The 13,198-nt window shown below is 56.2% G+C and overlaps 1 protein-coding gene across 1 annotated transcript; it reads left to right on the plus strand.

The window, feature by feature from the left end:
• Positions 1 to 800: 800 nt before the first annotated feature.
• CCR7 (C-C motif chemokine receptor 7) lies at positions 801 to 12,925 on the plus strand. Its single transcript, XM_077164454.1, has 3 exons — positions 801 to 914; positions 7,790 to 7,839; positions 10,965 to 12,925. Exons 1-3 carry the CDS (start codon positions 905 to 907, stop codon positions 12,039 to 12,041), a joined length of 1,137 nt encoding a protein of 378 aa, XP_077020569.1. The 5' UTR covers positions 801 to 904; the 3' UTR covers positions 12,042 to 12,925.
• The last annotated feature ends 273 nt before the right edge of the window (positions 12,926 to 13,198 follow it).

Below are 13,198 nucleotides of genomic sequence, written 5' to 3' on the forward strand. Positions count from 1 at the left end.
TTCCAAGAATATGAAATATCAAAACTAGGCAAATCCATAGAGACAGAAAGCAGATTTGTGGTTGCCAGGGTGGGGGAGGGGCAATGGGGAGTTACTGCTTAATGGGGCTGGGGTTTTCTTTGGGGATGATGGAAAGGAACTGGAATTAGATGGTGGCGGGAGTGGCACAACTCTGTGAATTTACTAAAACCATTGAATTGTACACTCTAAAAGGGTGAATTTTATGATGGGAGTATTATCGCAATAAAGCTGTCATAAGAAAGGAAAGGGAAGCGGGGAGGGAGGGTTGGGGGAGAAGAGAGAGAGGGAAAGAAGGGAGGGTGGGAAGAAGGAAACATCTTGGCATCTTTCTCCCCTCCTACCTTCCAACATCTCTCAGTCCTCAGCCACACCTAGCCAGAAGCTAGAAGTCAAAGTCATTAAGGAAATGAAATCCCTGTGACACTGAGTGAGGCAAGGGGAAGACAGGGACACTTCTGCCACTCTCCTCTGACTCCCCAGCACCTAACCACGTCCTGAACAAGGCATGCATGCTCTAAACAGCCCCAGCCCCTTGCCTCGGATGGGCCCCCCGTCTAGGCTCTGCCAGGCTACAGAAGGGGCTTTCTGGGTGATGCAAATGACCCATGAGTCAGGGCCCCTTGGCCAGCAAGGGAGGCTGTCGTGCTCTGTCATCCTTCTCACACCCCAGCTTGTGCAGGAGAGACCCCTGGGAGGGTGGTGGGAGGGTGCTGGGAGGGTGCTGGGAGGAGCGGGGTGGGAGGGACAGGGCGGGGAAAAGGGAGGCTCTGCTCACAACTTAAAAGGGGCTCGTACCACTTCCTCCACAGACAGGGAGCCACCAGCCAGAACGTGGGGCCCCGACACAGCTTTCCTGTGTGGTTTCAGCCTCCCAGAGAGCGTCATGGATCTAGGTGAGTGATCTTCTAGCGTGAGGACAAACAATACTGGGGCCACCTTGATCTACCTTGACCAGGAGGTGGGAGGTGGAAGGCATGGAGGAGCCTCCCAGAGGAATCGGGTTCTGGTTTGGTGTTCTCAGAGTGTCACCCTGGCCTCCCCAGGCGGGAGAGAACGCACCTGTCCTCCTCGACCAGGGGCGGGCAGCTGCTGGTGCCAGTAAGGAGAAGGGGGCTGAGGCGTCGTCTTTCTAGAACAATGGGGTCTGGAGAAGGTGGCAGGGCTGGAGCTGAAGGCAGGATTCTGGTCTGGACAGCACCTGTTCTCATCCCAGCTTGTGATGGGTGAGGTCCTCCGGGGACCAGATTCATCGAAGTGGACATTCACCTCAGAGAGCTCAGCTCCCTCCGTTCTCTCTCTCTGATTGCCCCTTTTCTCTCCTGCTAAATAGGGGTTAGAATCCCTGTGCTCTATGGGCAATGAGGAGCAAATTAAAGGTGACTGCATTTTGTGACCAGTAGAATGTGAGGTATATGCAAGCTGGGGTTGTTTTCTCTCTGTTGCACATCCCACCAGGATTGTCAATCCCTCCAGCAGAATAAGGGGGGGGTGGGCAACATGAGATGGGACAGGAAGGGTCAGTCGGCTTGGAGAAGACATAGCCAAGGTCTCCAGCGCAGCCCCCTGCCTCTGAGTAAACCTCACAGCCTTCTAGCAAGAAGAAGGACTTAGAAAGTCCTTCCTCTGGTCTAACCTCCATCCCCTGTAGGAGCCAAGGGTTAAAAAAAGACCTGCAGAATTTGTTGGAAGCAGCTGGCCTCAGGATAGCGGCAGTAAACCGTGGGGATTGTTATGTAGAGCAGTCTGGGAGGAAGAGATTGTTTACCCCAAATGGTTATGCTAAGTATGAAGAGCACTGTAAGATAAGGACTTTGCTCCCTCAGGAAATGCCTGCATATCTATTGACATCCTGTGGTATATAACCAGGATCTGGTTGAGAATAAAGTTGTCTGATGTCTGATGTAGAATTAAGCTTCAGACCCCCTGAACCCATTTGTGTCTGTCTTTCTTTTCTTCCTTTCTTTCTCTCTTTCTCATCATTCCTTAATATCCTTCGAGCTCTGTTTCAACAGGAAGCGACAATCCCCCATTGTTCTACCTCGACTAGAGAGTGCATAAGGGAGTACCAAGCTTTAGGGCTTTATCCAGCCTCAGCCACCCCATTTATAAATCTCTGCTGGGGAATCAGGCCCAGGCGGAGGCTAAGAAGGCCGGGTTCTTAGATGGCTCATTCTCACCAGCAAGCAAAGCACCACGGCGGCCTCAAAGCCACAAGGGGTTGGCTTTAAAAAGTGAAGGTTCCCTGGCTCACCCTGTGCTGTCCTCATGCCCCTCCCCACCACACCACAGCCTCCTTGCCTTTATCTCTGCCTTCCCCACCCGTCCCCCAACCCTGGACCCAGCAAACAGCTGCTCAAAGCTTAAAGTGGCCTCACATCCCCACCCACCCACCCACCAACTGTGAACTCCTGGAAGGCAGAGTCTGTTTCCTTCATTTCTGCATCCCCTTCATCTCTGCACCTGGGCAGAAAATGTTTGTGGAATGAATGAGTGAATGAATGAATGAATTGCACCAAAAACTCTGAATAGATTTCATTGTTAGAAATCTCTTCCAAATGCCTCTCCTCCCAGTGCCCTCTAACCCCACCCCCCGCCCCCTACCCCCACCGACCCACAACCCCAGAATGCAGATGTCACCCACTGGCGCCTCTGTGCTACCCCGCGGACCACCGGGAAGGAACAGGGCGCTGCCTCGGGGTTGTGACAGCCAGGCCCCCGGGGGTGAAAAGCTCCCGATGTGTAGTGCTTGCCAGTCTCCATATGGTGTGAATTCTCCCACCACCGCTGCCTTCAAGCTGTCCACATGACTGAGTGCGGACTTGTGAAGAGAAGTGCACGTGGGCTCCCGGGAGCCCTGGGGAAGGCGGCTTAGCACACTGAGCCCCCTCCACCAGACGTAGGTTTTGGGGTGCTAGACTCGTGGGCTCTGACACAGGGGTGAAGGGTGATCTCCGGCCCGGGAGGAAGAAATGCTCTCGCTGCCTCACTCAACCCGAGAGAACCCCAACGGCTGAGCCAAGATTACTGAAAAGAGGAGAAGCCACTGAGGAGCTGTGCTCAGATGGGCTCGTGGCCGTTGCTGAGCCGTTGGTGGAGTGGGTGGGACAGCAAGGATCTATTTTTCTTTCTTCGTCTGCCTAGCAGGGAGCACGAGGTGCGTGAGGGGGCAGAGTTTCTGTTACACAAAATGAAAACTCCCATCCAGGGCTGAGCTGACCTTTTTCATGATTTGAATGAGCAGCCCCGAGGTGCTACCCCCACCCCCCTCCTTCGAGAAACAGGACCTAAGATCACCACATTTCATAAAAGCAGGAAAAAAAAAATGAACCTGTGAGAGACTTGTCTTTTATAGCCTGGTCAGAAAGGGAGGCAGAGAGGGAGGTTGAAGGAATTCGGGGCCAATCCCTTCTGGCCACCTGGGAGCTCTGCTGGGGAAGTGGGGAATGTTGCCACTTGGGGTAGCTGTTGGAGAACTCTTCTTAACTGGGTGCTTCCTTTTATTCAACTATCATTGGTTGAGGAATTAAGGGATGATCAGTCTGGTGGAGGGAGAAAGACACATGTCAATAAACCTCTATGACAGAGTGAGATACAACACTGATGGGGATAAGGGCAAGGTGGCTGCAAAGCTCAGAGCAGTGAACAGGGAAGCATTTAAGCTGGGTTTGAAGAGTGTATTGGACTTCACAAAACAGACGAGGAGGAGCCAGGGGACCAGCAGATGGCAGGGATGGCAAACTCTATGACCCCCGGAGGCCAACAAGGTAAATGAGGGAAGGGGCATAAGAAGTGGGGAGTGGATGAGGGGTGGAATGAACCAGAGCGTAATTGCCCCACCTAAAGGCACCCACACCCAATGCTTTTTAAAAATCCCGTGCAGCCAAGTAGAATGTCCTGGGGGCTGAATTCAGCCTTCCCCGATGGCCAGCTCTGGTAAACATGATAGAAGCAAGAAAGAAGTAAAGGAGAGGTGAAAGGGACAAGTTGAGCCAATCTTTAAGATTTTCTGCAGCATTGCTATGGCGTTTGGGCTTTACCCTGAAAGCAGTGGGGAGCCAGCAAAGATTTTTCTTTCTTAGTTAGATGAGGTAAAGGATGAGATTTAGTTTTGGAAGGAGTTCTGTGACAACAAAGGGGTGGCAAAGCCATACGGCAGCGGACCAGCTTTAGAAGCAATCAAACTGGATGGCTGATGGGGTGTGGGAGGGTGAGGAGTTCCTCACAGCAGGTTCTTCAGAAATGCAGGGTGAGACAGTAGTGAAAGCCCAAGTCTCACAGTTCCAGTCAGATCCATCTCTTAGCAGCTGTGTGACTCTGGGCAAGTGACTTAACCTCTCTGAGCCTCTATTTTCTGGAATATAAAATAAGACTCACAAAGGGTGGCTCACAGGATGTTATGAGAGGGAGAGACATACAGATGAAAAGGCAGCACAGAGGAGTGGTGAGGACCTGTGGTTTCTGGAGTCAGGTGAGCTGGCCTCAAAGCCTGGCTCCAATACCAGCCCTGTGTGGCTCTGAGAAAGTCACCTAATCTTTCTGTGCTTCAGTTTCCTTGTTGGTAAATGGGGACGGTAGCAGCACCTACTTCAGAGGGCTTTTTAGTGAGGATAAAATGAGATGGTACATCTGAATGGCTTGGTGCCTAGGGAGAGCTCAGAGAATGTGAAAACAGTATCCTTTGTCACTGGATAAAGCAGTCGATGCCACCATGAGATTCAACTAGCTCTCACTGATCCCTGGCTATTGTCTGTAAAGGGGTCCCCCAGTCCTCTCACCTTCCCTCCAGATTCCCTATTGCTTCCCTGCTTCTTCCCTCCTCCTCTCCCTGGCCCACCCCGCAAAAAAGAGTAAGTTGGGCAGGCAGATGAGGATGTACCAAGAGGGAAAGACTTGGGGTGGTCTTTGGGGCCTGCTGATGGGCCTCCATGAGGCTCCCCGGGTGGTTTGGAGGGCCAGGAAAATGTGGGACACGGAATCCAGGGATTGGGGGAGCAGCCGGTCAGCATTCCCCTCCTCCCAGGCAGGGAGAAAGTTTCCCTTGCCAAATACTCCAACTGGCATTCTGGGGAATTTTCTTTTCATTATGATCGATCGATCCTTACCGGCAACTCAAAAATTTTGTAAATACCCAACACCCAGGTCAACCACTCCTTAACCCATGAGATTTCCAACTGAACGAGTCCCACCCTACCTGCTGCCCAAGAACAGTTACTTTATGACTTTCCAACTGACGAGATGGTCTGACTCATCGCTGCTGGCCAGGGCCCTCTGCCACCCGCCAGAGTTCCCCCAAGTTCCCCAGCCCAGTCACCTTTCTTGAAAACAGCCTGTTCCGGTCCAACATAACCCCTGACCATCCACCATCTCCAACACGCCCCGAATGAGCAATCACAAGCACGTGCGCGCGCACACACACACACACACACACACACACACACACACGTTCTCCCACCCCCACCCCCCGGGGCAAAGGGAATGGAGGGGCCCAGGAGCAGGGGCCATGGAGTAAAATAGAAACACTGTTCTCACTCCTCATATTTCACCCGTTGCGACTGATCAAAACCTTGAGGTTTCTCAGTTCTCACTGACAGTCAGAGTGGGCTTTCTCTAGAGTAACCGAAAGATATTTACGTTTTAAAGAAACCTCGAGTGCTGAACTGCAAGATGAGTCAGTGGGGAATGGGCGGGACTCCAGACTTGTAGAGAGTGTGGTTAGGGTGGGGTATGGACTCAGGGGCTCAGGGGTCATGGGGTTCTCAGCAGGGAAAGGGGAAAGGCTGTGAGGGCAGCCACGATGCCGCAGACGCCATTCCCAGCCCAGGGTTGCAAATACTCAAGGGCAAGCTGGTGACAATGGAAGGTGGGTGGCTGTCCCAGAAATGAAATGAAAGTTAGGAAGGCAGGTGTGAGTAGATGGTGGAGGGCTTGACAGCTGGGCTAAGCACGGGGCGGGGGGGGGGGGGGGGGGGGGGGCTTCCTCCTTCGAACTGGGTTGAGCCCCTAAAGATTTAGCTGGAGAGGGCTACAGGGAGTTGGCATCAGAGTTCTACTTTAGGAAGAGGCACCTAGCTGTCGCAGGAGAAATGCCCTATTCATTTTGTGACTTGATGCCCTTCCTTCTTCGCCCGGGGACTCCTCACGCAGAATTCCTCCGCCTGAGACACATCCACTAGAGCGCAGCAGCTGCAACCCGGCCGTCATGCCATGAGCTTTCCAGCAGGTGGTGCTGTGTCCCAGGACACGGCATCTCTGGCCTGGGAAGCAGGGCCCTTGCTCCAGAGGGCCCCCAGCCTCCAAAAGATGCTTGAGGTAGGGTGGCAGGCACATCCCTGTCCCTACTGTGACCAGAGCTGCGACGGGCCCGCAAGTCCTGCCCTGGCATCCGTCTGTGCTGTATGGGCCAGGCCCTGGGGAAACTGAGGCCCCATTGTGGGGAGGGAGATACAGGGGTGAAGAAGGACCTGCTCCTGCCCTGGGGTGTCCCGAGATGAGGTAGGAATTCTATATCATCACCAACCAATGGTCCTCATCGCTCAGCCTGCAGGGGAAGTCTGGCCCAGGGCTGAGCCACAAAGCACGGAGCGGTCAACAGTCTGTCCTCAGCCCATCTGGGTCTTGCACTAAACTGGGGTCCTGGTCTCATGTTCAGAGCCATCAGGAGCCTCCTGATCTCCAGAGCGTAGCCAGGGCAGGCAGGGTCCCTGTGCAAAGCTGAACATGCTCCTTTCCCCAGCCGCCTCCCGAGGCCTTGGATTAGGAGACTAGTCAAAGGAGAAAAAGCATATACAGGCACCTCAAACAGAAAGAAAAGTCTAGCATTATCTTAGGAACAGTCTTCATCCTGCCGTGGGCCACCTTGATGCTGTCTCTTGGAAGAAAGCCAAGCAAGGTATATTCGTTCATTCATGCCCTCATCAGGACACAATTCCCGGGCACCTCCTCCATTCTGGGCCTGCCCTCGCTAAAGGGGAGAGGTCCCTGCTCCCAGGGCAGGCCAGGGGCTGGAACGGACGAACCGCCAGGCAGTTCTTCAGGAGAGGTGGCTGGATGAGTGGTGTTGGGAGCTGGTGGGCCCCCAAAGCACTCTCTCTTCAGGCGGGTTAGTAAACTCACTCCTGCACCCAGCCCTGTGAAATCGCCCTTTTCCCCTCAGCTGGCCTTGCTCAGAAGACACTCAGGGCTTCACACGGAGCTGCCCGTGCGCCTGGGCGCAGGAGAAAAGCCCCCCAGGCCTGTGGTTCCCAGCACCAAAGCAGTGCAGCACCCAGATGAGCATGTGCTCATGCACATACACACGTGCACACACACATGCGCGCACACACACGTGCACACATACACCCGCAGGGCCTTGCTTCTTGCACAACATGGAGTGGGAGGGGGACGCTCAGACCCAGCATCCAGCTTCAGTTGAAGCTCAACTCTGAAGGGTGATCTTGACTGGGGTGGACGTTCTCTCTCCAGAAGAGGCCAAGAAGGGTCAGGAAAGGGTGGGGGCGGGATGTGAGGATGGGGGCAGCTGTCCTGCTTTCCGATCCTGTTTCTGGGAATTTGGAGTGGAGGAAGAAGGCAAGGAGGTGAAGGGCGACGATGCCGGGCAGCAGGCCAGGTGTTCAGAGGCACAATCTGGTTCTGATGTTCTGTTTCGGCAAACACAGTGCCTGGAGCCTGTGATGAAACTTCCCAACAGCGTCTTCCCCCTCTCCTCCGCTTTCTTTAATAAAAAAGTTGGCCCTGCCAAGCAATAACTTTCTTGCCTTGTCTCCTGCAGGGAAACCAAAGAAGAGTGTGCTGGCGACGGCTCTCCTTGTCGTTTTCCAGGTGAGGTTTCCTGCCAAGGGAAGCTCTGTTCCCTCCTCCACTGCCCCCGCCCCAAATTCACACCCCCCCCCCCCCCCCAAGCAAGGGATTCTGGCAGAGGAGCTTCTGGCAGAGGAGCTGGGCATTCGCTAGGAGGCAATAAAAGAGCCAGACACAAAACCCACCTGCCATGCATTAAGCTCACCGCCGCCACTCTCCATCTGCAGATGTCCACAGATGTTCTCTGGGCTTCCTTTACTCCATTTAAAGCAGGAAGGAAAATCAGTTACCACTCCCTTCCCCACCCCACCTCCAACATACCCCACCCAGGTGACAGAAAAGTGAGCTCTGTCTGAGTTCTTAGAAGAAGAAGAGCTAAAGAAAAAAAAAAAATCAAAGTTTTATATTTAAGGGCACCAGGTTTGCACACATGAGCACATCCACATGTATAAAACTTTGCAAGTGAGCTGAGAAAAGAGCCCCTTGTCTGGTGGCCTGGTCTCTGTCTAGCCTGTCACCCAAAACTCGTCCGCCTACCCTGTCATAGGCCCGGTTCTCTTTTGGAAATAGAGACCCACCTGAGCCCCACTGAGAGAGGGAAGGAAAGATGGAGACCCAGGAATGCTGGGGCGGGGGGAGGGGGGTTACACACTTTGACCGGGGAGCAAATTCTCCAGGAACAAAGGTCCCCCGGCTTACAAGGCTCCGCTTCTCAGTCACAGAAGTGGAGACGGAAAATCTGCCCCCATCAAGTGCCAGAATTAGAAGAAACTCTAACTTGAGGAGTCCTCTCCCCCCATTTAATGGGTGTGAGAGTTGCCCCGGGGGGTGAGGGGGACAGCTGGAGCAGAGACTGGTTGGAAACGCAGTGCTTCAGCATCTGGCTCTTCCCCAGGCCTGGAGGCCAGAGGGGCAGCTTTCCAGGAGCTCTGGCCAGAGGCAGGCCCCGAGCTGGGCACAGATCCTGAAACCCCATCCCAGAGGACCCCCGGAGCTTGGGCTGCAGCTCACAGCCTGGCCCCCCTTCCCCCCACTACCACCACTCCCTCCCCTCTCTCCCCTGTCTCTAAGACTCCAGAGGGATCAGGCTGCTGGCTGCCCAGGCTGGAAGGTTGGGAAGGGGATGAGGGACAGCTGCGGCTTGTTCTCCGCTTTCACTTGGGGTGGGGTATGGCTCAGATAGGGCAGGATGCGGTGGGGCTGTGGGCTGCAGACGCCTCGAGGCTGTCCGCCAGTGGTGGGTCTGGTGGGGTGGGGAGGTGGCGGTGAGCAGAGGAAGAGAGGAGAGAGGAGGAAGAGAGAAGGCAGGCCTGGGTGGTAGGGAGCACACTTCATAGAGGCTGGGGACATTGCTCTCCAGGAAGGTCCAGAACGCCCTGGGTCCAGGGACCCCCAGGCCCTACAGCCTTGGGCCTTTCCATGGGTGGGAAGAGAGCAGCCAGCCGCTGCCATCCCTCCCCGGCTGCAACCGCGCCCAGACCAGGGGAAAGGGGCTGCCACGGACTTTACTTCTCAGGGAAGCAGCACCCAGAGAAAAGGCTCCTGGACATGGTTCCTTCCTCCCCCTGCCCCCAAGCAGGACAGGGATGAAAGTGGGAGCTTGGAAGTGAGCGACAGAGAACCAGCAAGTGGGAAGCCTGGAAGTCTGTGGCAATGGGCAATCACATCACTTGCTTACGCTCCCTTTCCTCACCTCTAAAGCCCTCCAGCACCCCAACTGTAGGGCAGTCCAGGGTGGAGCTGCTCAAGCCTGCGCTCCCCTTGGCGGGCCTTCCCCACCCCCAGCTGGCACTAGCCATCTTTGTCCGCCCCCCTCCCTCTCCTCCTCCTCTTCTCCCTGCACACAGGGGCGCAGGCAGCTGTGCACCCTCCTCATTGATAAAATCACAGCGGGCTGCCTGAACCTTCACCAGGCCCTGCAGACAGGCTAAAAAAAGCCCTGAGCAGCTGAGCCGGAAGAGACAGCGAGAAAAAGAGAGGCTGGGGGCGGGTGGGGGGAGTGGAGAGGGGGCGGGGCGGGGGGCGCAGCATGGAGGGAGAGTGGGAGCCAAGCGCCGCACTTCCTTCGTGGTGCAGCTGCACAGGTCGCAGAGCCAGAGAGGCCCTGGGACGGGGCGCCCGCAGGACGCCTGCAATAGTCCCAGTGCTCCGGGTCCCCGCAGCGCCCGACCCCGCTGTGCAGAGGCGGCGCCGCCACTGGCTGCCGGGACCCAGGTCGCTGTCCCGGCCCCTCAGCACTCATTACAGCAGCGCGCCCCAAACCCAGGCTTCAGAGCCTCTCACAGGGAGCCTGTGCCCTCCTCTCTTCTCACTCCAGCACCTCCTCCACCTTGACCCCAAGGTGGATTTCTCCTCAAATGCTGAGGCATTTTATAGGCCCCTGGGAAGTCCCCCCTATCAGGTTCTGAAGGGGGCTCACAGAGGAAGGCCTGCATTCCCACTCTTGGGGAGTCTCCAGGGGGCAAAAAAAAAAAAACCTCCCTGTAGATGAAGGGTTGCACGCCTCTTCCAAAGGACAGCACAGTCCTCCTGCTACTGAGCACCCCAGGTGGGCCGGACCCCGGCTGAGCACCTGTGTCCTGAGCTCAAGTGTCTCTCACAAACACTGGGCCAGATAGTAGCCGTCTCCGCCTCCCAGGTGGGGAAACTGAGGCTTAGGGAACGAGGCGTGCTGAGCCAGCTCCGGGCTCCCCTGACCCGAGAGCCCGTGCTGTTCCCAGCCCACACCGTGCAAAGGCAGAGCTGAATCTCTCCGAGTTGACTAAATCGTACCCTTGCCACCTACTAGAAATGCAGCATCCGGGCCCCGCCGCAGCCTCCTGCGTCAGAATACGCGCAGAGGCCCCCCACCCCTCCCCACGCCCCATGATTCCTATTCCTAGTCATTGAAATTCCAGAAGCACTAGATTTCGTAGGAAAGAAGCGCCTGGAGGGTAGAGAAGAAAGCAAACATTCCTGGGTCCCACCCCCTGAGAGTCTCACCCGGTAGGTCTCGGGTAGGTCCTGAGAATCTGCATGTCCAACAGGCTCCGCGGTGACGCTGATGCCACTGGTCCAGGGACGGAGCCAAAGCTCTGGGTCCTTCCAGGCCCCCAAGGTTTAGAACCACCGAGCTAAGCCGGGTCATGTCCCCTCCCCCTCCCCAGGTATGTCTGTGCCAAGACGAGCCCACGGACGACTACCCGGGAGACAACACCACGGTGGACTACACTGGGTACGAGACGGTATGCTTCAAGAAGGACGTCCGCAACTTCAAGGCCTTGTTCCTTCCCATCATGTACGCGATCATCTGCCTGCTGGGCCTGCTGGGCAACGCGCTGGTCGTGCTGACCTACGTCTATTTCAAGAGACTCAAGACCATGACAGATGCCTACCTGCTCAACCTGGCCGTGGCGGACATCCTCTTCCTCCTGACCCTTCCCTTCTGGGCCTACAGCGCGGCCAAGTCCTGGGACTTCGGCGTCCACTTCTGCAAGGTCATCTTTGGCGTGTACAAGATCAGCTTCTTCAGCGGCATGCTCCTGCTTCTCTGCATCAGCATCGACCGCTACGTGGCCATCGTGCAGGCCGTCTCGGCCCACCGCCACCGCGCCCGCGTCCTTCTCATCAGCAAGCTGTCCTGCCTGGGCATCTGGCTGCTGGCCATGGTGCTCTCCATCCCGGAGCTGCTGTACAGCGGCGTTCAGAGGAGCAGCAGCGAGCAGGCGTGGCGGTGCTCCCTCACCACCGGGCACATGGAGGCCCTGATCACCATCCAGGTGGCCCAGATGGTCGTGGGCTTCCTGATCCCGCTCCTGGCCATGAGCTTCTGCTACCTGGTCATCATCCGCACCCTGCTCCAGGCACGCAACTTTGAGCGCAACAAAGCCATCAAGGTGATCATCGCCGTGGTCGTGGTCTTCATCGTCTTCCAGCTGCCCTACAACGGGGTGGTCCTGGCCCAGACCGTGGCCAACTTCAACATCACCCACAGCAGCTGCGAGCTCAGCAAGCGGCTCGACATCGCCTACGACGTCACGTACAGCCTGGCCTGCGTCCGCTGCTGCGTCAACCCTTTCCTGTACGCCTTCATCGGCGTCAAGTTCCGCAGCGACCTCTTCAAGCTCTTCAAGGACCTGGGCTGCCTCAGCCAGGAGGGGCTCCGGCAGTGGTCTTCCTGCCGGCACACCCGGCGCTCCTCGATGAGCGTGGAGGCTGAGACCACCACCACCTTCTCCCCGTAGGAGGCTCCTCGGCCAGCACCAGAGGGACCGCTCCCAGGGCGGCAGGGAGCAGGGGTGGTGACTCGGGACCCCAAAGCTGCTGAGGGAAAGGCACGTCTGGTTGTGGAGGTTTATTCCCGAGGGAAAGCCCGTGCCTTGGAAGTCAGCTTAACCCCAGCTTAACCCTGGCTACCTCCACCAAGGCTGAGAAGAGACGTGGCTGATCGGCTCACACCAGAGCCAGCAACTCACCCAAACCAAGTTGTTGTCCCTCCAAACCAAAAACCTGATGCTCCAGAAACAAGTCACACCTCCTGGAGTGGAGGGGAAGGGGTTGGTGAGAGCCAGGGTAAGCCGAGGTTGGCTGGCAAGTTCTCTGAATATACTTTCTTCCAACCTAGAGAGGAGTCCCCTCAGTCCAAAAGCTGAGGCAGAGTCTTCCAGAAAACAAGGCTTTGTCCCAAACCAGAGGTGGTGGACAGCCTTTTTGGGGCAAGGGGACGTCAGGGGGTCAAACTAACTTTCTCTGATTCTCGCCCCCCACTCCATCTCTCCTTTCCCCACTGTCCAAGCCCGCAAGAAATGGCAGCCCCCAGACCAGGTCAGCTCATCCAGCCCGGCCCAGCCGTGGCCCCCCAGCCAGGGCTCTGGGAGGGATAGGATGTGCTCAGCCCTTCTCAGGCCTGACTCTGCTGGATGGGAAGAGAAGAGAGGGCAGGGAGAAAGGTTAGGGGAAGGGATGGACTAGGGTGCTGGCTGCAAAGGCCAGTGAGCTTTTGTTTTTCCCCTTGTTGTTTGGACAGAAAAACTCCCATCGTGTTCTGCTTTCAATTCATTAAGAGAATTGAATAAAAGTTTCCCCTTGAGGAAACAACAGCTTTAAAAGAAAGGAAAAATATTTTGTAAATGGCAAATGACTGTGTTTGCATTTGGCAATCCCCTGCGCCCCCGCCTGACCACCCCCACTTCACCCCCCTCCCTCCCCAGGCTGCTTTCCTCAGAGATGCTCAGAGGTCTTCGGAGCTAGGTTCTGAGGCGATTCCAAAGGCCCAGGCCCAAGAGGCAGAAGGAGGTGGAGAAGGGGGAAGACAGAACATCCACCTTACAAATACCCTTCCAGAGCTCACGGGACACGCCCAGGCCTGTGCAGTCAGCAGCAACCCAGAGACACCATCTGA

This window comes from Tamandua tetradactyla, chromosome 6 (assembly GCF_023851605.1).
Source record: "Tamandua tetradactyla isolate mTamTet1 chromosome 6, mTamTet1.pri, whole genome shotgun sequence".
Taxonomy (NCBI): Eukaryota; Metazoa; Chordata; class Mammalia; order Pilosa; family Myrmecophagidae; genus Tamandua; species Tamandua tetradactyla.

What these genes read in the sequence shown, in the direction of transcription:
- CCR7 (XM_077164454.1), top strand. An exon ending in CTCTCCTTGTCGTTTTCCAG is followed by an intron (nt 7,840 to 10,964) that starts GTGAGGTTTCCT and finishes CCCCCTCCCCAG; the next exon opens with GTATGTCTGTGCCAAGACGA.